Here is a 27068-nt window from a genome sequence, read left to right on the forward strand (position 1 = left end):
AGCCACGCAGGTGCCCCATAATGTAAAACGTTAGTAAGCTCACTGGCTGTACACAAACAGGCAGTAGGGTCACACTTGGTCCCAGGCTACGGTTTGCCGACCCCTGAGTCAGAGGAAATCTACAACCTACAGAGACCAAGAAATCCCAACCTATCATGCAACTAATTTTTCCTCCCTGTAGAGAGCCAACCATAGCTGCTGTTTGCAGGAGTCTCCAGCACTGGGCCACTTAAAGAAAAACAACAGAATATCTATGCATTCACATACAAGTATGTATATGAGAGTATGTGTGTGTGTATCTATATGAATACGTACATAAATATCCATTTGCCCCTCATAATTTGTATTTTGGGAATGTTTTATGATACATAACATCAGTATAATAGTACATCTATGCTATGGAATGAATTCTGTTCCCCAAAATTCATATGTTAAAGGCCTAAGCCGCAATGTGATAATATTTGGAGGTGGGACGTTTGGTACTTAATTAGGTCATGAGTGCCCTTAGGAGAAGAAACAAAAGAAAGCTCTCTCACATGTGTGCTCTCTCTTTCTCTGCCATGTTCACACGGCAAAATGGCCATCTGCCGGCCAGGAAGAGAATCCTCATTAAGAACCAAATCAGCCAGCACCTGGATCTTGGACTTCCTAGCTTCTAAAACTATGAGAAATAAATTTCTGTTGTTTAAGCCACATAGTCTGTGATATTTTGTTAAAGCAGCCCCAGCTGACTAATATAATCTATAATTTAGAGAAATATGTATATGAGGAGTATATGTTCAAAACTTTCTGCCCCCATAAGGGTATCAGATCAACAAGAGCTGAGGCATGAAGGTGGGGGGTCGGGGGGAGAAGAGCTGAGGCAAGTTCTATGTTTCTTCTCAGAAACAGGGTACCAGCTGCAATAAAGAACAAATAATAACAGGAATCTAATCATGAGTAAACATCTCACCCACAAATTCAGTGTGAGACAGATTTTACAAAGTAAGGGGCCTATACTCTTCAAAGGGCAAGCTCATGAAACACAAAGAAAGTCTGAGATTTGAGAAGACTACAGAGACAGGACAACCCCAAGCAATGTGCCATCAAGTATCTGGATCCTGAACCAGAAAAAAGTAAAAAAAAACAAAAAAAAAAAACCTTAAAATGTGTTGTTTGCATATAAAGGACATTTTTGGGATAATGGACTAAATTCGAGTGAGGTCAATAGATTAGATAATAGCACTGTCTCTATGTTAATTTTCTGCTGTTGATGGTTGTATTCTGCTTATATAAAATCAAGATGGTGTCTGATGTCACCATAGGACCTGAATTTCTGACCTGGGTTAAGAAAAAAAGAAGCAAAACATTCCCCATCCCCCCTAGCAGGGACCCCTTCAGTGGCCTGGAAGCAGGAGGACATACCTGGGCACAGACATACCTGGACAGAGACCTAGCAAGGTGATACTCGGGCCTACAAATGATTAGGATTAAACAGGAGTAGAAAAAGGTTGCCCAGTCTGTCCCTTGATGCCCTGTCTTTTCATATCAACACTAGTGAAAGAATCCAAATAGATCCTACCCAGGAAAAGAAAATACCCCACCCCTGCCCCCCACCCTCCGCCAAGATAAATGTCAAATCAAGACCACAGAGATGATCTCACAGCCTCTCCCATTCCGGTGTTCCCAGTTTGCTGATTCTGGCCTCATCACCATGGCCAGTTCCTTCCTGGGAAGCCAGCATCTCTTAAGAGTAGCAATGTTTTAATGCTGTTGGCCCTGCAGACAAGACAACGTTAGAAACTGTTGATTCAAATGAACAGACAGAAGAGCAGAATTTTAGTTTCCCATCCGTGAGCTGTGGCAATAACAGGTGACAAGATCTAAAACCATCCCCAATGCCCCTGCACTGAGAAGGTGCTCACTGGTTGCCGTATCACTCCCAAAACCCTGACATGAAAATGACCTGCTAATTGGGTCCCCAGTGCCTCCATCATAAATAGATATTACAACTGGCAGGGTTATTAGCAAGCTTCTGCTGCCAAGACAACCACCTTTTCTTCCCCCACCGATGAAGAAGCTGTCCTCCCCGACCTTAAGTTTCAAATGCTAGATATTTTCAGACGGAAAGCTCTGCTCAATCAGAGGAATCAAAGGAGCAGTTAATTCCAAATCCGTATTAGCAAAGCAAAGCAAAAATAAATAAATACAAAGGAAAGAAATTCCGTAAAAAGCAAGCCATATTAATAATTTTCCTTTGTCTCAACTACCCAGAAAATGCATGCTAGGGATCAAAAGCCCAGTAAGGGTCTCAAACTTTCATCTTCTGTGATTACTGATTTAAGCGTCCTACAGGCAGGTAGCAGTACCTGGCACATAGTAGGTCCCTAACAAATGACACAGGTTTGGGAGAAACAAAGGTCTCCAAGAGTCTTCTGTCACTGACCAAAGAAGATCTTGGATCATCTTTCCTCTCCCAAGAATTAAGCTTTACGCTGAATAAAAGATGTTTTAATATATTTCACGATATGATTCTAATACTGCTTTTTTTTTTTAAACGTTCCAACAACCCACCAAAAGGCCACAGACCAACGACTTAATGGTCAGTCATCAGTTATGACTGGGTGTTGGGGTTACAGATGATGATATTCTCCCCTATGTGCTTTTATGAATTCCCCTATTTTCTACAATGAACATTTGTTACACTTCAATAGAAAAAATTATGAAAACCAGGGAGATTAAAGTAACATTCCCATTCAAAGGCAAAGAGCAGTCTCCAAACTCCAAAGGTGCTGAAAATCCGCTGGGGGCGGAGGGGGTGGGGGTGGTGTCTTGCTACAGAGCAAATTCCGGCTCCATCAGTCTGAGGCAGGGCCAAGGTCCTGCATTTCCAACAAGCTCTCCTGTGATCGCTAGACAAACCCAATGGCGCTTTGATTGTCAAGGATCTACAAAACACCAGCACAACTCAGATGACAACCATCCCAGTTGTAAAAAAGAGGAGGAGACCACAAGGCCTGTATCAAAGCAGGGCAGCATCGGCAACGTCTTACGCTGAAAAATTAACGCGTTTGGGGCCCCAGCCGGAAAGAGGAAAGCGACACGAAACAAAACAAAACTGAACTTTACTTGAAGGTACGGTGCTCTGCTGGAAGCGCGCATGTCTTCGTAGTTAAAACAAAATGAAATTGCTTCTTATTGATTTTAATTTAGGTTGGAACATTTGCTGTCCAATAATGCGAGCAGAGAAAACTGTGAGCAGGGACAAGATATGATAAGAGAGAGCTCTGGAGGCCATCAGACACTCTGCTGACCTCTGGTCTAAGCAGTAGTTACAACATGATAGACAGGGTGAGGTGCAGACAAAATACACACCCAGACTCACAGCTCTGCATTAACCTCATCATCCAGAGCCTCTTACCATTATGGACTCTTATTATTATTATTATTTTTAATTCCGCCTCTAAATGTTATTCAATTAAGTTTTACTCATTTCCTTACAGATCCTTAGAATTCTCATTTACAAAAATCAAAAGAAGCAGTTAAGGCTAAGTGTTATCAGCATGTCTCCTTGAGAGAAGCTGTCCCTAGCACCAAAATAAAACGCTTTGAATTCCTGGAGATAAAAAGCTCAAAACGAATGAACTCAAAAAAAAAACCAAACGGAGGAATGAAGCCATTATTAAAGGACTATTGCGGGTAGGCCAGGGAGATGGTTCCTGTCCTTCTCAATATACCTGGTTACCAACCCCGTTATGTATTTCCGGCAGATACTGGTGCCCTTTGATTGAAAAGGACCGAAATCCACCCTTGGTTAACGTAGGCAGAAAAAAGAATGTATTGAAAGGATTTGGGACATCTCAAAGAATCCAATCAACAGCCAAACAATCCAGCTTCTGAAAGGGCAAGGATCAGGGCAGCTCTGGGAATTCAGACAGCAGGAACGAAGAGAGATGTCAGTATTCTTGTGTCACTTGCCTTAATCCTCCAATTCCAGGGAGAAAAGGTATGACCATGACCGGCCTCACCTGGGTTTTGTGCCACCCTCAAAGAGGGATGGATAGAGCCCCCCAATCAGCAGAAGGTCCTGGAGGCATCATTACCCCAAGAGTAGCAAGGATGCTAAGAGCAAAATAGGGTGAAAGGATGCTGGGCAGGCAAAATCAAGAGTGCTGTAATATAATAATAATAATAACCATAGCCGTGTGCTTGCAGGGGACAGGGCCTTAATTCTAAAAACGTCAAGCTTATATGATCATGACCATTATCCCATCTTATGGATGAGGAAATCGGGGACTAAGGAAACCAAGCTAGCCCAGAACAAAGCAAGAAAACACAACAGTCCCAGTGTACAAGGCCATGTGAGAAAGTCTCTCCCTGGTAAATTTTACAGACTCCACAATCAAGTCCGAGTGCCTCAGCCTGCCAGTCAGGGGCCAGCCAGTGCATCCAACATTGGCTTCCATGCCTCTCAAATCTCCGCAGGGTCCATCTGCAAACAGACGGTCACTCGTGGCTTTCCGTCATGAGGCAGCAGCTAAGATAAAGGCAGACACGGGTCTGTGTCCCAGAATGGCATGACTCTGCTCTTGGAATATGCCCATTCACCATGAGTCAACCCGCCTTAACAGAATCATTCCTGTCTCTGCTCACTAGCTCCCCCTCCTTCCTGTGCACATAGAAAATTTCAGCCAGCCTTTCGGAGGCTTAGAGAGCACGTATCTTTCTCATCTCTCTATTGCTCCTGAACACTCAGGGATTGAATCAGTATTTCACCAGTTTATCGTATCTTCAGCCCCAAACAGCTAGGCAAACTGTTTTATGGGCCTTTACCTTCTTTCCCCAATTCACACACGTTTTTAGAATCCCCATAAACATGAAGCAAAGTGCGACACACACCGACGTTTCCACTTTTATTTGATTTGTATCCATTCCTTTCCTTGCCGTAATGTACAAGAGGATACCCTCCCTTTGTAGGTACAAACCATGACATCCCACTGGACAGCTCAGACCTTCATTTCAGTCTATAGATTGGAAATAGCAAAGTCAAGAAGTCAACAGCCTCACCCAACAGGGAACCTGGTCATCCTTCCCTTCCCAGCATCTCAAGAGACACAAGAGTGTGTGGTTGAATTCAACCCTGATCCCACTCTTGTTGAACATAGGCAAAGGCTCCCTGGGTTCAAATTACACTGCCTTCTAGCTGCGTTCACTGCCCTGGCTAAACTGTTCAAGTTCTCATCCTCTCCATGCCCTCCTAGGGAAGCAGCATCTGTCTCAAGAGCCATGCCAAGATAAGAAATAATGTACTGAAAACAACTTATCACCTTGGCCACTCATGTCGCTATCCTTGTAATCTGTATCATTTATATACTATGTATCTCTATATTTAGCATGCCCGGCCAAAAAACGTAAGGATCCAGCAACTGCCAAGATGAAGCAGCAACTCCAGGTTCTCTCATTTACTCCTTGCCCCTCTTGCTCACTGCTTTCCCCTCCCACATGCTTGCATCCACAGACTCTCAAATAGGCGAGCACATATCTAACACCACAAGCGACAAAGAGCCCCACAGCCATGTGCAGGCTGCACTCACAAATGACTCAAACACAGAGCTTGGGAACAGAGGAAAAACAACCCTGCAAACCCTTTCTGTTCAAAGGAGGGCTTCAGTTATAGGGAGAGAGACAACTGATTTGACCTTGCTTCTCACCCTTGAGCTTTCCCCGCTTGCCATCTGATTAGCTAGTGTCTGGAACTAATTAACAGGTGTGGCAAGAAAGAAAGAAGAAAACAAACCTTGGCAACTTTCTCCCAGGGAATTGATGGCTTTAGATTTACAACAGCTTCTCCAGGAAGGAACTAACAGAACTCAGTGAGGTGGGTTTATTATTCAAAGAATGTCCACCTACCTATTCCGCCTTTAGAAGTATCCACCACCAAGTAAAGTTAAAAACGCATCCCCGAGGGCGCCTGGGTGGCTCAGTTGGTTAAGCGACTGCCTTCGGCTCAGGTCATGATCCTGGAGTCCCTGGATCGAGTCCCGCATCGGGCTCCCTGCTCCTTGGGAGCCTGCTTCTCCCTCTGCCTCTCTCTCTGTCTCTCATGAATAAATAAATTTAAAAAATCTTTAAAAAAAATAAAAAAATAAATTAAAAAAAAATGCATCCCCGATTACCTGGTTGCTTTCTTGGCTATAGATGATGCCAAAAATATTGACAAAATATCTGAGTGGACTGAGCCCCAAAGCCTTAGAAAAGTCAGAATGAGGACGTCTGCTGGCTAGGCTCTGAGACTAAGATAGCAAGAAAGGAAACAGAAATATTTTCCCTCCATCAAAGACATTACTTCTCTGGAACGACTCAGAAACCTCCAGGAACTGAACAAATCACACAGTACCCTGCAAACATGCCTTCAGCGGATGAAAGGTATAATTATATCCTGTTATCCAAGGTAATTTACCAAGAGCTCCTGAAAGGTTTCTATAGCCAAAAGAAAATAATAATCTTTAAGTCCTTTGACTTTATTCTGGGCCACGGGAATAAAACACACTTACCCTGTAAGGCTTTTTTTCCTTATTTTTATTAACATACATATCATTTATTGAGTTTAAAATACATTCTAGCATTTCATCAACGTTAGTTAGTCAGAAGTCAGAATACACACAAAGACGTGACCCTATTCCATATATCCCTACGTTGGCCAAGTGTGAAAGAATTAAGACATCTGTCCAAGTCAGCCTTCGGTCCTCGCTCACCTGGCCTTTTGCCTTTTCAGAATGAACCCAGAGTTCAACCCAGTGAGTGCAATTCACAAGAAGTGCAAAGCCAATTATCTATTAATAGAAGCCCGTGTTGTTCGGAAAAAGATTTCTGGCTTTGAAGTCAAGAGACTTGGATCCCCACCTTCAAAGCTATCTGATGCTGGGCAAGTTTCTTAACTAAGCAAAATATCTACCTGCGCACCTGAGAAATACAAGGATTTCGAATAGGGTGTGTCTGGCCCCTAGCGTGGCCCACCTGCTCATAGTAGGTGCTCAAGCAACAACAGTGAATGTTAGCCATGCCACACTATAGAAACACCTGGAGAAGGAGGAACAGCCAAATTTCTGGATACCCTCACTCTCCCTTTCAAGCAAGAATGGCTTGGGAGGGAGGTGTTCTTCCTAGAAATCAGGGCTTAGAGCAGAAAACACTATTCAGGAGTATAAAACTCCCAGACCTAGTCAAAGGCCAGGAGGGAGGCAACTTACAGAGCAGCAGACACAGGAGATCACACAAAACCTAAAAACGGAGGTGCCCTGACAACCTGGCAACAGAAACACTAAAGCTCTGTGTGGACAGAAAGGCCTGGAGGACCATGCTCCTTTACGAGTCACTCTGAAATCTGGCTATGCCGAAGAGAACAAGAAAGTCCTCAGAGAACTCCTTTTCTTGCCCTTTCCACGTGGGCATGCATGGCTGCTCTCCCCACCCCTCCCCCTGGGTGTCCACAGCCGACTCAAGGTGCGGCCTGAGGACCTGCTAATGCTTCTTCAACACCCTACCTTGAGGACTTCAAAATCCTTGTTTATCCCTCCTAAAAGAACTTGGAACTGAAAGCCAGATTCTTATCACCTGCACCAAACAAAGGGCATGTGTCCACCCTGTCAAACGTTCCCTGTGAAGGAAGCACTCCCAACCAAACCCTGAAAAATAATTCAATAGGGATGGGTCTTCCCAGCCAACTAGCCACTTCCTTCCAGCATCGGCCACCCCTGCCCAAGTTCCTGACCTGCAGATGGGCACTGATACACAGGACCCAATGCTAGAAACCCTTTCTAGGCGGAACTGAGCTGTCCAAGAAAAGGGCGTTCCTCTCTCGCATTTTCCCCATCTCCCACTTCATAATTAAGTAGCAGGTTGGCAAGTTCAGAATATTTACTCTGCTTGGAAGAGCCTCCTATTTTCCTATTCTGTTGGAGAAAGAAACCAAACATCTTAAGAGGAGTATGAACAGCTCTACACTCTAGATGCACCTGCTCCAACTCACTGAATCCACAGCTGTGTTAACGCCTGGACCAATGCTGACAGCCTGCAGTCCAGCGCGTGGATCTGCTATGAACCTATTAACTAGAGATGGGAACTTGGGCCTCAATAAAACCAAATACACAGGAGAACAAAAGCAAGGGCCCAGTGTGCTGCATGAGGAGACATTCCACAGCCTCCTCCCACCAGGCAGGAGGGGACAGGCACTGGGATGGATTCGCAGTCTTGACAACCCCACAACCAGCTTGCAAGTCTGAAGATCTCTGAGGTCCATTCTGCCTTTCAAACTGCTGAGCACAAGCTCAGTCAGAATGCTCACGGTCTTCCACGCTGTCCTGCATGTCCAGGGCAGCAGAAGTTGGCGTTTTTAAAAGCATGCAGGTCGGCTCTGCAACCCTCCACAGATCCCACAATGCATCACCAACTGGAACCAGAAGAGGGAGAAACCAAAGCCAGGAACTCTGCCAAATGCCCACTCCGGAGCTAGTAAAATAACAATAATGGCTGTTATTTTCAAATGCTTACTATCTGCCAGGGCCTGTGTCAACTGCCTTACACCGCTTTCCTCATTTAGTCCTTCAACAACCTCACGGACTGTTACCCCATTTCACAGATGGGCAGACAAGCCCACATGGCTAAATGACCTCCACTCTCTATCCTGATACCCAGACTAGTGCCTGCTGGGGACAGCACCTTCCAGGAGGCAAGCCCTTCCACCAATGACAGGAGTCTCCTGGCCCTATGTGTTAAAAAGATACGGAAGGGGAAGAGAGGTGATTTGTCACACTGGGGTCCGGCTGGGAAATGCTCTTCTGGAAGGCAAGATAAGCGTGGAAAGAGCACTCTAGACCCGTGCTACCAGATAAAACTACAATACAAGAGAGGAAAGCAAGCCACATATGTAATTTTAAGTTTTATGGTAGTCACATCACATGAAACGGTAAAAAGAAACAGGCAATATAAATTTTAGTAATACATTCCACTTAACCCGATATATTGAGAATATTATCATTTCAATAGACAATCAATGTAAAATTTTAATGAGCTATTTTACATACTTTTTCCAAATGTCTTTGAAACCCAGTGTGCATTTTACACTTAAAGCACATCTCAAGGGTGCCTGGGTGGCTCAGTCGAATAAGTGTCTGCCTTCAGCTCAGGTCACAATCCCAGGGTCCTGGGATCAAGTCCCGCATCAGTCTCCCTGCTCAGCGGGGAGTCAGCTTCTCCCTCTCCCACCCCCTGGCCCTCCCCCTGTTCCTCCGCTCGTGCTCTCTCACTTTCTCTCTCTCTCAAATAAATAAATAAAATCTTTAAAAAAAAAAAATCTCAATTCAGACAAGCCACATTTTGGGTGTTCAATAGCTTTATGTAGCCAGACAGAGGGGACCTTTAGGGGGAAAAATTCATATCCAGGGAACAAATACGGGATTACTTGACGTCATCCAAGTACTTGGTGTATTACCAAATACCAAAGAGTTACCTGATGTCAGCTTCACAAAAGAATTCCTTTCACCTTTTATCCCTGCTATCCAATTTTGGTAGCAAAAATAACCCTGATCAGGGACCACTCAAATTTTGAGAAACAAGCTACCTAAAGATAACAGTGAATTTATTCAGAGTAAACACAAGACACTTTATCAGATGTAAACAACAGGGGGAAAGAACCCATTTAGTCAGTCACACTTTTAAAGACTGCTGTCACCAAGCCCATACTTAACACTTACTTAAATAGCTAAGAATTCAGAAAGGTGTCACTTTGGAATACAAACAGTCCTACAGGAGCCTTAATCTGATGCAAAACCTCTGGGCTTTGAAGAAAGGAAAAATAAGCAACGAATTTTTAGTCCCTAAACCTGCACTAGTAAAGCTCACCAATTAGCATATGACGTAACCACCACCAAGAGATTGGATTTTTTTTCCCCCTGAATAAATGAACGTGAGTCAAATATGAGCCAAAATCAATGTCATGGATCAGGAAACCTTTGCACATGATACCTGCTATTGATACCTGCTCTTTCAGGTCAATTTCAAAATAGCTCCATGGCTTAAAAAGCGCCCCTATAGCAGCAAGACTATAAAAGCCCCTTGGAAATGCTTTTCCTTATGCTATCTTCTAAGGCCGGCTAAATGTCTCAGAATAGCAGAGTGATGGCACAAAAGTCCTCTCCAGGCCAACTCTTGACAAAGAATTTCAAGACCCAGTTCAGGTGTCAGCAGGAAAGAGCTCGGGGATCAATAAGCAATGTCTGTCAAGGCTAGGGCAATGAGGACCTTCACCTCAAATGCCAATTTCCAATCCCTGTGTAGAAAAACTGCCAAATGACACCGGGGCAAGAAGGAGACAAACACACACGAACACACACATGCTACAGACTTTCATGGACTACTTCCATCTGTGTGTGTACCCGAGGGGTAGGACGGGCTCCACGTTAACAGATATATGTACATCCTACCCACACAGATAATTTCGGTTATGAGATACCAAGGGCAACTGTAAACCTGTTCCTTCAAGCTGGGGGCATACAGGGCAAATGGAAACCTAAGAGCCATCTTTGGTAAATCTCTGTCAACAGAAAATGTTCCCGAGTAGCCCATGCACCTTAATTTATCCACCACCTACTCTGTTAGCAGCAAAGGAACATGACACCATCTAGAAAGCCAAGTTCAAATTCTGATTCGGCCATTTCATTAACTGTGGGATCTCTGCTCTCCCTGAGGGCCATCTCTCCCACCTCTTCATGGGGTTGCAGGGCATTAACTAAGAGCCTATTTATGCAAGGATTTCTTATAGATTTTATTAAAAACAGCTAGGCACCATTTATAATGCCCTGTGTACCTAATGCTTTTCTGGTGCTTTGCACTCACGGTCTCCCTACATCCTCAAAAGGACTCTAGGAGGTTAAAACGCTTATTTATTTTACAGATGAGAAAACTAATTTAACTCACTGGCCCAGGTAAGTAAAGCACAAAGCTAGGATTCTCGAAGTTGGGCCAGTTACTTAAGTTGATGGACAGACCTGTGCAATTCAAAACCCATGAGCTTGTCAGTGGCCTGTTTCACCAGAATCCACCTGTCTTAAGTCTCATTTCCTCAAAATTGTTAAAGGTCCCGAGGCACGTTAAGAATTATTTCTTCAGGGGCGCCTGGGTGGCTCAGACGGTTAGGCGTCTGCCTTTGGCTCGGGTCATGATCTCCAGGTCCTGGGATCAAGCCCCATGTCCGGCTCCCGGCTCAGTGGGGAGTCTACTTCTCGCTCTCTCTGCCTCTCCCCTTGCTTGTGCTCTCTCTTGTCTCTCTCCCTCTCTCAAATGAATAAATAAAAAAATCTTAAAAAAAAAAAAAGGGGGGGGGCGCCTGGGTGGCTCAGTTGGTTGAGCGACTGCCTTTGGCTCAGGTCATGATCCTGGAGTCCCTGGATCGGGTCCCGCATCGGGCTTCCTGCTCGGCGGGGAGTCTGCTTCGTCCTCTGACCCTATCCCCTCTCAGGTGTTCTCTCTCTCTCATTCTCTCTCTCTCAAATAAATAAATAAAATCTTTAAAAGAAAAAAAGAAGAATTATTTCTGCAGACTCTTTTGTTTCTCTGGCCAGAGTGCTTACCATTTCCCCCCACATTCTCCAGAAATCAGTCTTTCCTCCACTTGGCATCCGACTGAAGGCAGGAACCTCAAGAACCAGCAGCTCCCCTTTGCCTCAATTACTGGGAAGCTTCTCTTTTCAAAACCACATCCTAAAAAGGGGCCCCGAAGAACTCTAATGCCAGTGTTTACCCACCCTCTATCACACGAAATAATTTCAGCAGCTTCTGCACCAGCTGATCAGTCAAGAAAATGAGGGGCTGATGCCTAAAACTGTCAAGTGATTGTCCTTACCCTCCACACGGCCTTTGCACACAAGTAAGCAGAGAAAATGACTAGTTTGAGAAAACGAATGGATGGAAGAATAAAATAGGGTGGGCGTCGACCAGCAATGTGTTCTAGAAAACTTAGGTTCTGTCTAGGCAACATTTGGAATCACCATACTGCACCAGCGATTCTCTGTCTCATCAAGGCCATTTGACAAGGTGGTCAACCAATACTTTTCAAGCAAGCAAAAATGATCAGTTCAGGCAAGCCCTTTTCCTAGACCAACCCGCCCAAAGCCATTACCAGGCAATAGATCAACATGCATCTTCAGGCTCTATGGTCAGCTCAAGCAAGCTCTGCCACCCTCTAGATACCTCATGTCACTAGGACTAGAACAACCGAAGCAGAAATAAAGAATGCCTACTCCTCCAGAAGCAACCCTTTAAAGCCCAGGGTACTACGGATGGAAATGAGCACGAGTTCATCAGAATGTAGCCTAAGTTATTCCACAGAGAAGAAAAAAAAAAAGTTTGTGATCATCAAAACATAACCCTGCTGCCCCTTAAGACATTCGACTCTAATTAGAATTTATTTTGTTTCCAGCAAAAGATACCTCGGTGGCCAGCAATAGAAGGTGCAAATTTAGCTTCTCTCTCTTTAAAAGATGGGACTTCAAAACACCATGACAATATATACACTCTGAATTCTTTTAAGGAAGAAGTTAACCTTAAAAAAAAAAAAAAGGAAGAAGTTAACCTTGGATGTCATATCTCTAATGAGGATGCAATCTACAAATGTGAGATTTCTGGAAACCACACCAATGATATCAATGTCTTGTAAAATGTTCTCTTAAGTGTTTTAGGGACCATTCATTCTATCAGTCCTCAAATATGACTAACACCACCTAGGTACTGAAGACAGAGCAGACGGAAGGAGGAATGACATCCTGGTCTCAAAGAGCAAACAGCCTACGTAGGCTCTGAATCATATATGAGGAATTCATGTGAATATGCCATATACTAGAATGGCCACTTAAGGAAATGTGCTGGAAGGACGGCGAAGAAATCAAATCCTCCATCTGTCTATGCCAAAAGCTGGTCACTCTACTTCATTCAAAGTTTAGGTTCTCATATGTTGTTGTTGGAAAAATTAAAGTGGGATATTTCTATCCTATATTAATCCATGCATGGGTATCATATGCAAAAAAAAATTATGGCTCAAGGACGTTGTGTGAAAAAAATATTTGGCAAGGGACCCACTAAAATGACATCTGCACTATTAATGGACTCAGATCCTTCTATATTGGTCACCATCCTCTTTTACCCTACTCTCTACCACCATCATCCCCTTCCTGGATAGTTGGGTAACAAGAAAGTGACCAAGGGCTCCTGGGTGGCTCAGATGGTTGAGCGTCTACCTTTGGCTCAGGTCATGATCCCAGCATCCTGGGATCGGGTCCCGCATCGGGCTCCCTGCTCAGCGGGGAGCCTGCTTCTCCCTCTGCCTCTCTCTCTCTCTCTCTGTCTCTTATGAATAAATAAAATCTTTAAAAAAAAATAAAGTGACCAAGACAGCTAGTTCTTAAATCAAATGATACATTTTTTAAAACAACTTTTTTAAAAAATTGAATAAGCCAACAGCAATTTAGATCAGCAATAGAAGTCACCATGTTACTGTAAAATACCCAAGCAGCAGGTCACTTACAGAACAAAAAAAAGGACACAACCAGCAGAGCTGAGCTCCAGCTTTCATAGGCCAGACTGATAGGAACGAAGTCATTCCATTAGCCAGGGATGGTCTTCCTTGCAGTAACACATATGCATACATCTACATTTACATACAACCAATCCAGAGAATACAAAACCTCAAACAAACAGTAACAAAAAAATCTTTCCCTCAAGCAGAACAGAAATCTCCTACACACAGATGGCAAACACCTCCAGGGACCAGCTGAGTGTTGTAAATAACCTCTGGGGGCCAGGTGAGCGCCCCATCTCAGGGGGCAGCCACTACTGAATTCAAGCTCACTGCTGTTGCCAAGCAAGGACACAGGCCCTAGGTTGCAATATTTTCCCATTTTTCAGGAGTAACCCAGACTTCTATGGGAAGCCACCATGATGACAGGAGTTTTGGTCACCACTATCCCCACCCCCCAGTGCCTAGAACAGTGCCTGGCACACTGTAAGTTCTCAGGATACACTTGTTGATGGCATGAATGCAAAATGCCCCACTTTTTTTATTTCATTTTTTTCTTTTCAACACACTATGGCCAAAACAGTATGGCCAGATGCCCCCTGCAGAACTGGCCCAAATGACTGGCCTGTCTCCGTTTCTCTTTTCCAGAGTAAGATCCAGAACCAACTTTGTGTTCGCTTTTTAAGACAAAGAATCCTGCCCCCCACCCCCAAACCCCAATCACAAATCACGTTCGTTTTAAAGGCCATACATAACTTGATTGGCATGAACAAGCCTCCATTTTTGCCCTGGACTCCTGGAGAAATAAGGTTTAATGTTTAAACCAAAAAAAATTGCTTATAGGCATTCCATTAACCAAGATCCACTCACCACCTTGTTTGCTACTCCCTCAGGATACTCTGTCACAAGGTTAGCAACATAATCAAAGGGTTCACAGACAGAGCCTTAGGAAGCAAGCTCTCAGAGGAAAGTTAAGCAGTACATCTCAGAAATCACAGTATCATATGCAGTGAGCATTTGACTTGCATACTACAGAAAGGCCACGACCTCCCCAACTGCCCAGCCTGGCATCAACAATCCCTAAAATTCCAGACGAATCTCAGAAGCCATTTAGTTAAGGGTATGTGAGGGGGGGGAACCCCAAAGAAACAGAGGGTGTTGCCTAGATCGCACAGCTGGCTTGGCTGGCTCCCGTGGCTAGTTCTAAACTGCAGAGGAAAAATCCAGAACCTAAATCATCTCTTGCCCCCAGGTACAACTCCCTCAGACCTTTTCCTGCAGTCAAAAAAGGACACAATCAGGATAGCTGAGCTCCAGAGCCTGCAGCCCACACTTAAATGATATATGGGAGAATAATAATACCACAGTGTTAGAACATAACCTTATTCAATGTCCCAAACAAAAGTTCTCAAATTATAGACTACACTGGATCACTCTGAAGAGGAATCAAAAAAACTTCCACCAACAAACTCCCTCTGTCCACAGTTATTATCACCTTATTGAGAAGCTAAAGTAATTTGCTGAAAGGTCATCTCTTCAATGAAACCAAACAAAGTCCTATACTAATTGCATGATATTTCCTTATTTACGTGTGGCAAATACAGGAAGACACCTTCACTTCACCCAGTGTTTATGGTCCTCGCTTATATGGGAAAATAAGGAGGGCAAAATACACCAGGCTGGGTCTGTCTCTTAATTGGCCTTCCTATGTAATTTGGAAAAACAGTTTTCAAACAAACACAACCAGTCTGAAATTCAAAATTAGCCTGAGAGATGATTAAGAGAGACGTATTCTAGCCACCTCCCACTTACTACAGGGTGACACCTTGGATGAAGGACAACTTCGCTCAGCTGTAGTTACTTCATCCTAAAGCAAACATACTCAGTTTCTACTTCCAGGTAGATCAAAGGTACATAAAAAGCTTAGGCACAGGGGCGCCTGGGTGGCTCAGGTCAAGATTCCAGGGTCCTGGGATCAAGTCCCACATCAGGCTCCCTCAGCAGGGAGCCTGCTTCTCCCTCTGCCTATCCCCCTGCTCATGCTCTCTCCCTCTCTCCCTCAAATAAATAAATAAAATCTTTAAAAGAAAAAAAAAAAGCTTAGGCACAGTGCCTGGATACTGGCAAGCACTTGGTGAGTGTGAGCTAGTATAACCACTGTTCCCATTTTATAGATTAAAAAACTGAGGCCCATTTGCCCAAGGTAACACTGCTGTAATAGAACAAGAACTTCAACCTAGGCCTCTGGGGTCCTAGAGTGGTTCCTGAAGAAGAGGTAGATCTATCTCAACCTCCCAGACCACCAACACCACTCAGCCCCACTCCCACAAGATGTTGGCTAATTCGCCCAAGGCAGCCCAACTACCCAGTGCCACAGCCAAGAGCACAGGTAGCTCTCGGCCTCCACGCTTGCTGAATGGAAACACTTCGGGAAAAGTGAACCAAAAAAAAAAAAAAAAATGGAAGAGAAATCATTTATAAATAACAATTGCTTTGTAAATAAATCCTTTTGACAATGCGTGACTAACTTTACTCTTGTGAAAAGTCAGTGACATTTCCTCACTAATCTGGCCTGTGCTTTCATATTTGGTAAATTGTTTATGGCTGTGTCCTCTATCCAAACTATTCCAAATTGATGCATTTATCTGATTTAAGTGTACTGTGGAGTTTACAAGGCCGCAGTGTGGTGAGAATTCAACTACCTCTTCGATCATACAACCAGTGTGAATTCCTCAAAAGTATACCCATTGCAATATCAATCCACAAACCTGTTTCGCTCTCCTCGTTTAGAAAAATACTATCACAGACCCAAAAATAAGATCAGTTGTCCTATTTTCTTACATGGAAGTGTTACATATTCCATGAACTATGCTTTCATTTCTTCTTTTTTAGTTGCTAGATTTTAGCAGCCAACTGTGTCACTTTGCCACAAGCCCCAAAATAGCTAAGTCGAGTGGCTGAAAATCGCATTTTGTTGTTTGGCCAGAAAACCATCATGCTGATTTCAGTCTGCAAAAAATTGATTCGAGGGCAGAAGCTATGCACGGTGTGGGGCTCTCTCCGGCATGCTCTGCAGGTCTGAAGCCATGAAGATATGGAGACAGGGACGTGCCTGTGTCCAAGGGCCATACAAGTACAAAATAAAAGCAATACTCGGAGCGCCTGGGTGGCTCAGTCGGTTAAGCGGCTGCCTTCAGCTCAGGTCATGATCCCAGGGTCCTGGGATCGAGCCCCACATCGGGCTCCCTGCTCGGCAGAGAGCCTGATTCTCCCTCTTCTCCCTCTGCCTGCTGCTCTGCCTACTTGTGCTCTCTCTCTCTCTCTCTCTCTCTGTGTCAAATAAATAAATAAAATCTTTAAAAAAAAAAAAAAAAGCAATACTCAAATGGTACGGTTTGCTTCCCAACAGCAGCACAAAATTAAAAGCCAGAAATGACAGTAACAGGCACACTCATCCTCCTGGGTTACAACACAGTCCAGAAGGCCTGAGAAGAATTGGCATTCCAGGGTGCAGGACCAAGCAGCTCTTTCTACAAAGGATAACACCTTGGAGATTGACGTGGCACCTTTTAAACCTGAGGAAAACATTTTTCCCATTTAAAGTTGGGGACGTGGAGACCCTCCTTTGCAACGTGAGCGAGGAGGCCTCTCAGACTTTGTTGAGGCTTTCTCATTTAAGCCTCAAAAACTAACCATTTCACTCTTTTTACATGGGATATCCGCCTGCTAGTCCTTCTAACTCCTCGCCCTCAACAGCAAAACTAGGTCCAGAACCCATCGCGCAAGTTTATGTAAATACTTTTTAAATGTTTTTGTTTTTACATACAGTTGTCCTTCTCGGTTCTAGTCTCCTCTTCCCATACACTCCTCTTCAAATCTCTTTAGTACACATAAAATAAAAATGGCTAATGTACTGAGCACTTACTGTTGACCACGCGAAGTTCTCAGTCCTTTAGCATGCATTCTTGCTCAAGCCGCATGAAGACCTTAGGAGTCAGGGTACTATCGCTGTGCCACTTCACAGACAGAGAGGGAAAAAAGACAGGCACAGAGAGGTTAAGTAACTTGTCTAAGGCAGCACAGCTCGTAATGGGAGAGGCAAGCTGGCTGCGAGACCATAATATTACATACTTCAGTATATTCAATATAACTCTCCATAGCTACCTGGCTTAAAAACAAAAACAGAAAGCATTAACAAGTTTCAGGCTCCTACAAGACTCTTCCTTACTGTAAGCTGACAAACCAGTACAGTGACCCTCAAGAGAAGCGAAGTTCTCCCTCAATGTGAAAGCTGCCTCCCACACCCAGTACAGCAGCAATACCACCCAATCCAGCTAGAGGAGCTTCAAAAAGAGAAGCCGGCCACATCTCCAACCTGGTCCACTGTCATTCCTCCACGTAACCCTAAAAGCACTTTTTTACAACGTTTCTGAAAAGAAGCTTACCAAGCACTATATTCATAAAATCTTTGAACCTGTAGAGGCCTGGCAAACCATCTCGTATAGGTTATATATTTTTTCCTGTCAAAACACCAAAGATTCTGCCACAAACGATACCAGGTAAAATGGCCCCTCCAAGCACAGATGTCCCTATAGAAGCACACGATGGCACAGGGAGCCCTCTAGCTACTTCAAGCAATCTTACACAGCTCTTCCTTACAAACCTCCCCATCCTCTTCAGAATGGGAGCAAGCCACAAACGTATCTGTTACAGATTTCAATCATCAGTCCTCAAAATGAAACTCACCTACATTACTTCCAGATTTATTTTTTTTTAAAGAGACATTAACAAGTCCGTGGTCTTGGAAACTGGAGACAAAGAGGAGTTGTAGGAAAAGGCAGGGAGAGGTAAACAAGGGTTTTTAAAACACATGTCCTTTTTGGATTTTTTGTTGTTGTTGTTATAATTCCTCATAAACACAAACCCGCCCCCTGGAACCCCCGCCAAAAAGTCAAAACAAAGACACAGATAACCCTTTACCTTACAAATGTGCCTCTGATCTTTTAAGTGCACAGAAAATCGCCATAGTCCAGCATTCAGTTCTTTAGAAGCAAGATGGTCACTCCCATGTCTCAGGCAGGGAATCCAAAGTACCTGATCTTTTCATCGTTTGCAAATATTTAGTGAAGACTTAATGGGTGCCCAAGCAACCTCATTCAGGGACAAACTCCACAAGCAACTCCCACTGCCTGTTGGGGGCAGGCTCTTCTCAACTGAACATTTCTTTTCTTTCCACGAAGCCCTACACAGTACTTAACTAGCTTTGCCTACAATAAGCTCTGGTGGGAGCCGGGCACACTTCCTTGGCCTCCTTCATATTATTAGATACACAGGCCTTTTATTCACCACACATACAGCCAAAAATGTAGTTTCAGTGAATACCACTTATAGCCTGATAGTGGTCAACCTGTACCAAAGCACATCAAGGGCTTATTGGGGAGGGAAGGGGGTGGAGAATCAAGAATTTCTGAGATAACTTCAGATAACTTCGGAAGTTGTGCTTTATGAAATGTGACCACATGAAGATATGCCCCAGGATGAAAATGTTAATCATAATTTTTATAATCTTGCAATTCAGAATGTACACCCATCTTAAAATCTTTACCTGCTTAGAAATACCACTGCATTGTCCTGCATGCTATGCAAATAAAATACTGAATGGAAATTCAGATTAAAAAAAAAAAAAAACACCAAACTTTCACCATAAAAGGAAAGAGGTGAAGCAACAAAGCATTAGCAACATTTGCTGTCTTCACCTAGGTAAGGTTAATGGTTAAGTGTCCAGACTGTCCTTTTGGTTAAGAAGTTTCCAGAAAAACAAGGGAGGGAGGAAGATGCGGGGGGGTCCGAAGTAACAACTGCTATGGGGCATTTTTAATGATCTTATTACATGAATGGCAAAAAGTCCATTCCAACTGGTACACCAATATGTAACTGATTATACCACATTAACTAGGGAGTTTTTCAGAACACAAAGATGAATGTGAAAGAGGTTTTGTTTTGTTTTGCTATCCCTGCACTCCTTCATGTAAACGATATAATCTTTTACTCGGTGAAAACAAGTCCATAATTAAGGGGAGATGCTTCACTATTGGATAGGTCTTTTTCTCTTTTCAGCCAACCTTTCCTTAACCTTTCTGCTTCCAGCAACAGCAACTTCCCATTTCTAAAGAGTCCTGATAGGTCTATTTGCATTAACGTTCTAACTTCATCAACTCTGTAAGAGGAATGCTGTTTAGACGGAAACATGAAAGACTGTATTCCACAAAGGGACCAAGCTTCAAGACCGGACAAAGATTCTTCATGTTGAAACAGAACATCTCAAGTGGGGGTTAGGGTGTGGGGGGACATGCATGATTTCTCACTCCATCCCTAAAGAGTAAGACTCCTGGCTTTCGAACATTACTTTTGCATTTTTCTAAGAAGGCCATAAAGGATGTCCATCAGGAATAAGCATGTACATGCAAATGCACCAAGAGACGCTGGACAGAGATTCACCAGACATCAATCATGGATCCTCTGATTCTGACACATCCAAAGTACACAGCAAAGCTTATCCATCTGAAGTGTTTCCAACGTCAGCCTCCTAGATGTAATGTAATTATGGTACAAACATATCAGAATCAAAGAGAACGGTTTCACTCTGAGGGTGGAAAGAGAGAAGAAATCAATAAATTTTTTTTTACGTTTCTGCTGAATAGCTTACAAATGTAAAACACATAAAATGTTAACCCTCTCAAGTGCCATATTTTATATCCTGTTGCAGGCACTTAGACTCCCAATGATTAGATACATATGCCAAATGCTTAAAAGAAGTATGCATAAGATTTGCTTTAAACTAATGAGGTGTTAGGGAGGGTGGTGGGGGACAGAAAAGGTTGAGTTCATAATTGCTGTAACTGGGTAGGGGGATCCATAGGGATCCATTAGATTTTCCTATTTTCATAAATCTTTCTATAACAGAGTATTTTTTTAAAAGATGTAGGAAAAGAATGATACTATGCACTGAAATATGTTTGATAACACTTCTGCTCTGAAAAGTGGAAATGCCGCTTTAAACACTAACCGAGATGCGGATCCCACACCTGCCATATACACTACTGCTGTTGGGAGACTAAAAGCCACTGTTTCCGACCAGCTGGGGACAGATCCACGGCAGGGCTGTTTCCAAAACCCTCCCAAATTACAGATACCCTGCATCCTGAACAAGAGTTGAGAACAAATCTAACTTTGGTCATTCCGAGAGGAAACAAACAAAATAACAAGGGATTTGGGATAAGACCTCACAAGGAGGACCCTAATCCAACACCAGAAGCATCTTCATCCGTCGTGCCATCCAGATAAAGGCTTCTGAGGCTACGGAGGGCAAGAAGGGGGGGCCCAAAGTGAAAGCGGGCCCCCACCGGGTCCCGAGCGGGCAGGAGCAGCAGAGCCCAGCGGAGGCCGCCTCCTTGCTCCAGGGCGCACCCGCAGCCCCCGAGCCTCGGAACCCGGCCGCGTGCGCCCAGTCCCGGCTCCCACCGCCGCCCCACCGCAGCCAGAAGGCCGAGCCGGACCAGTGGAGGTGGTAGGAGCCCCACCAGTGGCTCAGGGGCGCCCCCTGAGGTCCAGCGGCGTCGCGGCACCTTGGAAAAACGGAAAGCCGGCTCTGACATTTTAACTTTGCCTGGTTCCAAAGGCTGCTCGCTGCACCCTCTCCAGAGGCACTTTTCCAAACCACAGCCCCTCTTCCCCGCGCCTCACACACTGCCCCTTCCCTTTCCGACACCCTTAGGCTCCGAGGCGAGGGAATGTGCTATTTACCTCGCAGCGTGGGCACGAAAAGAAAATGTGGAAGATGAAAACTGTCCAAGCCCCACGAAGGCGGCATCACTGGAGGTCCCATTTTGGATTTCAAGCTTCCTGAGACATCAGGAAAAAGAAAACCACGGCCAACCCACTCGCTGCATACCCGAGCTAAGGAGAACGCCAGACGTGGAATTAGAAATTCCTCTTATTTCGCAAGACTGCTCTCCTGCTGCCTCCCCCTGCCCCCTTAAAGCGTGACCCTTACCCCTTACAAAGCTCGACCCCACTGTGCACCTGAGCCCACTCAGCCGGCAAGTCCACGGCAAAGAAAGTCTAGAAGGAGCAACAGTCTGTTAAGGGAGAGAGAGCATTTTTTTAAGGGGAAATACCCACGCCGCCCCCAGCCCCGTGGAGGCAGGACCCTGGTAGGCAAACCGCAGGCCTCAGGGTTAGTGTGGGCACACGTCCTCGCTAGCCATCCGAGCTGGGTTTCTGGGCAGTGGCAGGAGCTCCCTGCGGCTCCGCGGGCAGGAGGATGCGCAGAGGGGAAAGGGGGTGCCGTAGAAAAGACTGTGCTTTGCCTCTCTGCTCCTCGAGGCCACCCTTGTGCCTGCAAAAGGGACACTCGCTGCCACTCCCCGAGCAGGTCCCCGAGGGCAGCGAGAGCGCCCGCGCCCTGTTGCAGGGCGCACGATGGAGCTGGGGGACCCGCTGCACCAAAACCTTGCGCTCAGGCCGCTCGGGGACAGGCGGCTGTGACCAGAGAGAGCAGAAACATCAGGGCACGTTCCTTTTTTCCTTCGTTCAGATAACCCCCACCTCTGGGTAGCGAAGAGCTAATGGCTGAGAGGGCAGAAAAACTGGGGGGTTCTCTATCCTTAGGACAGCGAGATGAAAAAGCGAATCGCCCCCTTCTTCCCACCCGTTCCCAGGCTAGGGCTGATGGACGTGGCCTCCACTCCAGGGGAGGGGGCTGGACAGACTCAAAAGAGCTCCGAGGTGTAGCCGTAACGGAGGGGGGGGGAGGGCCGCGACGAGGGAGGGGGGCGGCTGGCCTCTGCCCTTCCGGAGGGGAGAGGAAAGACGGTCGGCCAGTGGAGGGCTGGAAGTAGAGGGTCGCCGAGCCGCACACCGCTAGGTGCGGTGATGTATTATCGTCACCAATGGCCAATACCGTTCCCGTCTTAACCCGGCCAGAAAGGAGCGGGTCTAGGTCGGCCAGCCGCGAACAGCCTGCAAAAGGGCAAAGATGAAGGTAGGCAGGGCGTGCGAGACAGGAAAAAATCCGCCCCGGCGCGAACAGCAACCCAGCCGCCGACCACCCCCGCCCCCGGCGCCCCTACTGGAGCAACCCCGCGGAGCAGAGTTGCAGGGTAAAGGGGCCGCGGGCCGGAGCTGGGGGAGCCACGATCTCCCTAAACCGCCTGCTCCCTGCTCCGCCGGGCCCCCGCGCCCGTGAAGGCTGCCTCGCTCCAGCACCGAAGGGCAGCCCCGCGTCCCAGCCCCGAGCGGGGGTCGACCCTCGCCCCGGACACGAGAACGCAGGCTGCTCCCAACATCCCAATCCTCCACGGTCAGCCTCCAGCTTCCATCCTCCTAACACCCTCTCCAAAGGGTCGGGAAGCAGCAAAGCAAGTCCCCCTTCCTTCCGAGCTCCTTCAATCCTCTCGGGGGCGAGGGGCGCAGCGTGGGCCCCCCAAATCTACAGAGGCATCCTCCCCTGGCCCCAATCTCCTCAACCGCCCCAGAGCTCTAGCTCTCCCGAACGGTGACGGATCAGCAAAGCGAGCTTTTCTTCCTACTCGGGCTCCCCCAGACCCCCCAAAACCTGAGCGAGAGCAGATCCTTACGGCCCCTGTCCCCCTTTCCCGGCCAGCCCCTGCTTCCACCCACACCAACCATCAGCCTCCCTAAACGCCGCCAAAACCAGCGGAGCGGATCCCTCTCTCCTCCCCGTCTGCCCGGCCCCCCTTCTCCCTCTCTGGGGTCCCCGGGACGGGAGCCCGAGCTCCGTGCCGCGGCGACAACTCCGCATCCCCCGCGCGCGCCGGCCAGGGCCGGGTCCCCTCAGCGGCCGGCACTCACCGGGGAAGCACACGACATAATGGAGCACGGAACTGGTGATTTTCAGGAACAAAATCCACCAACACGGTTCCAGTAACCTCCGCATGTCCGAAAACGCACATCGAAAAGAGGAAGGCAGGGGGGTAAACTTGTTGAATAAGTTCTTGCCTCCGTGTGAGCCTCCGCTAAGCCCTGGCTCTTCCCCTGCTCCCCCGCTCTACGGGCCCCCCGCGCTCGGCGGCCCGAGTCCCCCTGGAATCCGGCAAGCCGCCGAGCGCCCCCCGGAAAAATCTCAAAAAGTGACCGGGAACGCGGAGCCACGCTGGGGACGATCCTCGGCGGAGAAGGGCTGCTTTCCGTTCAAAAAAGAGCAAGCCGAGCGAGCAAGGCGAGGAGTCGGCGGGCGGCGACGATGCCCGGGGCCCGGGGCAGGCAGGGACCGCAGGCGGCGGCGGCGGCGAGCAGCCGAAGATCCCCAACTTGAGTCGGCGGCGCAGCGCAGCCCGAGAGCCGGCGGGCGGCGGCGGCGGGGCTGAGCGCGGCGCGGCGCGGCGTCTTCGGGCTTCAGGCAGGCAGCTCCTTCCAGGGCCCGGGGAAGGAAGGAGGCATGTTTGCGAGCGGGGAAGGGGAGGGGAGAGGCGGGGGGAGCGAAGAGCCCCCCCAAAATAGAAACGGCCGGAGGAAACGGAGGAAAACACAAAGGATCTCAGAGGGGCGCTGGGGCGAGGGCGCCTTCAGTCCATGCTCCTGAAAGTTGTGGCTCCAGCGCAGGCTGGGGAGGAACGAGGAGCGCGGGGCTGGAAACTGGCCATGCCTCCATACAGGAAGTAACATGTGAGCATGGATCCTGGCAGAGACTTTAAAGCCGGCGAGCGAGCGAGCAGGGGGCGCGCGGCGGAGGGCGCGGCGGCGCGCGAGCTGGGGCGCGCGGCGGGCACGGGCGCGCGCCGCCGGGGCTGCGGGCAGCGGGAGCGCGCTCACCGCGCTCTTAAAGCAGCCGCGCTCAGCTCCCGCCTCCGAGGGGTCTCAAAGCCGGCTTCTCTCCGAGACTGCGGGCTGAGGCAGTTTGAGGGCTGGGGACGGCTCTGGCCGGGTCTCGGAGAGAGGAAGGAGAGCGGCCGCCTTCTGGAGCTGGCGACTCTGCCAGATTCCAGTTCTGCGAGCCCTTCAAGACGCCGAGCTTTGCGCGGGCTTGACGAGAGGTCTCCCCTCCGTCCGCGTTGCTCGCTGATCCCGGGCCTGTGGGGAAGGGGGGGGGGGGGCTTGGTTCGGGTCTAAGGAGAGGAGGGGACGGCCGGCTGCCTTCCTCTTTTGAACGAGGGGGTTTCCTGTTCGGCTGCAGCGCTTCTAGCAGCGCCGCAGCGGGGCGCGCCCTGCTCAGTCCCCGCTCGCGCCCCCAGCCCGGCATATTCCCCCGCCTAGAAACAAAGCCGAGAGGCCTGTGCACTCGGGCTGCGTTGGGATTTAATTTTCTTTCTTTCTTTCTTTCAGGCTTCCATTGGCCGAGTCGGCGGCTGGGGACTGGGGGTGGGGAGGGATATCGATCCTAGGCTTGCAAAATCCAGCCCTTCCGATCCCCACACACTCTTTCCCCTCGCCGCGAAGGATCGGTGGCGGAGTTTTTCCAACTCGCAGCTCCGCGGGAGGAGGGAAGGTTCCCGCGCTCCGGCTGGGTGGTGGGGAGAGCGCAGGAAGTGTGCCTCTCACCCCCGGTTGGGTGAAAGCAGCGCCGCGGGGCAGGACCGATTTCCTGGCAGCCACCCGGGGAGCGGCTGCCTCTTTAGCAATCCGGGAGAGGCGTCCGGGGGAAATGGGAGGACTGGGCTTATCTGTAATGAGTTTTGTCCCTTGGCTCTCGGTGCGAAGATCTTTATCGCTTAGACTTCTGAGCGCCCTATTTTCTCTTCTTACGCGGGTGCTAAAAGTGGGGGAGGCGGGCTTTTGATTAAACGTGTAATTGAGCCAAGGTAATTTGCCATTTGTAATTTTTGCCCAATTTTTCTGCCTCTGTTTAAAAGCCATTCTGACAAATGTTTTTAACGTGCCCCTGCTGTTTCATCCCACCACGCGGGGTCCCCCACCCACCCAAACAGCCCCAACCGGATGCTAGGTTTGCAAATAATGTACAGATGTTCGGAGATCCTCCTGCAAGATGTGATTAGGGAAGCAGTTTCACACCCACACTTCCAAAAGAAAAACCTTTGAAAAGTTACGTTTGGGATTACAAACTAATAAAAGCCAGGAAGTTCCCGGGGAGGGCCCGCGCTCTATCTTTAGCTGAACAGGGGTGAACACCCACCGTCAGTGCGGGTAATGAGTTTGTTTGCTTTGGAATTTGGTCCTTCCTGGTTTTGTTGGAATCCTGACTCCCCCATAAAAGCTTGAGGGTCAGTTTTCTTGGGAGTGTCGTATTTAAGGGATATCCTCAGTAGGAGCTTTGAGAGAGGTTAAAATGACCCCTGCGTGTCTGGCTACCTTACTAAAGAGTGAAGGATAAAATCCGTGTAATTTGAATCAGAACAGAACACACCCCCGTCCCCCAGGAGACATGGGGGGGGGGGGGCTACACAATATGGTGAGCACCCCAGGAGAGTTGGTGTGAGGGTCTGGGAGTGCCAAAGGAGAGAAGAGATACCCTGATGAGAAGGTAAGAAGGTGACAAAGAGAGAGAGCTGGTATTGGTAATAAATTACCCCCAAACGTAGCAGCTTCAAACAGTACACGTTTATTATCTCACAGCTCTGTAGGTCCAAAGTTGGGGTGCAGTGTAACTGTGTCTTCTGCTCAGGGTCTCCTCAAATCAAGATGTCTGCCAGGCATTCTCATCTGCAGCTCACGGTTCTCCTCACAGGTCTTTCAGATTATTGACAGAATTCAGTTCTTTGTATTTGGAGGACAGAGATCCCTATTTTCTTTCTGGTTGTTGGCCAGAGGTAGATCTCAGCTAGAGATGGTCTTCAGGTCCAAACCACGCAGTCCTCTCACAAAAACGCAGCTCACTTCTGCCAACAGAGAATCACCCTACAGGCAGCTATGTATAAGTTTTGGGAGTGACCATCCCATCACTTTGGGCATAAAATATAACCTAGTGAAGGGAGTAACTATCACATTCATAGGTCTAACCCACTCTCAGAAGTGGGGATTATACACCAGGGGTAGGAATCTTGGGGACCATCTTAGAGTTCTGCCTACCATAGTGCTGGTGATCTATTTTGAGTGTAGACTGATAGTTACAATTGATCAGTCTCAAGCCAGTCTAGTCTGATGGGACTTACATCTGTTTGACCACGGGTGACTGAACCACTTTGTGCCTCAGTTTTCTCATTCATAGAGAGTAATAACTGCACCTACTTCTAAATTGAGAAGATTAAAGGAGTTAAAAAGAGTGAAGTATTTAGAGCAGTGTGGAGCACCTAATCAGCATTTAATAAATGTATGCTATTACTGTTATCTGCTCAACAAGCCTATACAAGAGAGGGTGAAAATGCTACTTTCTGCCTGCTCAACTTCCATGTCTTTTCTTCCGGTAACAGCACCCTAGATCCTTTGTACTAATCTCTACGGATGGTCTTGATCCTTCTTCCTCCAGTGCTACCCTCTGCCTTTCTACCTTACTGGTTCAGCATGGACACATGTCCCAGCCTTGACCATTTGGAACATCACAGCCTCC

General features: G+C 47.3%; 1 protein-coding gene across 5 annotated transcripts in view; it reads right to left on the bottom strand.

Moving 5' to 3' along the window:
• Nucleotides 1-24261, bottom strand: part of PTPRG (protein tyrosine phosphatase receptor type G) — a 708308-nt gene extending 684047 nt beyond the window's left edge. For 2 of the 5 annotated variants that reach the window (XM_064594267.1, XM_064594259.1), the window contains exon 1: nt 23420-24256. In XM_064594267.1, coding sequence (XP_064450337.1) covers nt 23420-23504 — 85 coding nt within the window. In that variant the 5' untranslated portion in view covers nt 23505-24256. Of the gene's footprint in view, nt 1-23419 lie in introns of all 5 variants that reach the window. The other 3 variants (XR_010412329.1, XM_064594272.1, XM_064594280.1) reach the window with 3 other exon arrangements.
• Nucleotides 24262-27068: the final 2807 nt, after the last annotated feature.

This window comes from Mirounga angustirostris, unplaced genomic scaffold, assembly GCF_029215605.1.
Source record: "Mirounga angustirostris isolate CCGP_5_RB_7025 unplaced genomic scaffold, mMirAng1.0.hap1 SCAF_1, whole genome shotgun sequence".
Classification (NCBI taxonomy): domain Eukaryota; kingdom Metazoa; phylum Chordata; class Mammalia; order Carnivora; family Phocidae; genus Mirounga; species Mirounga angustirostris.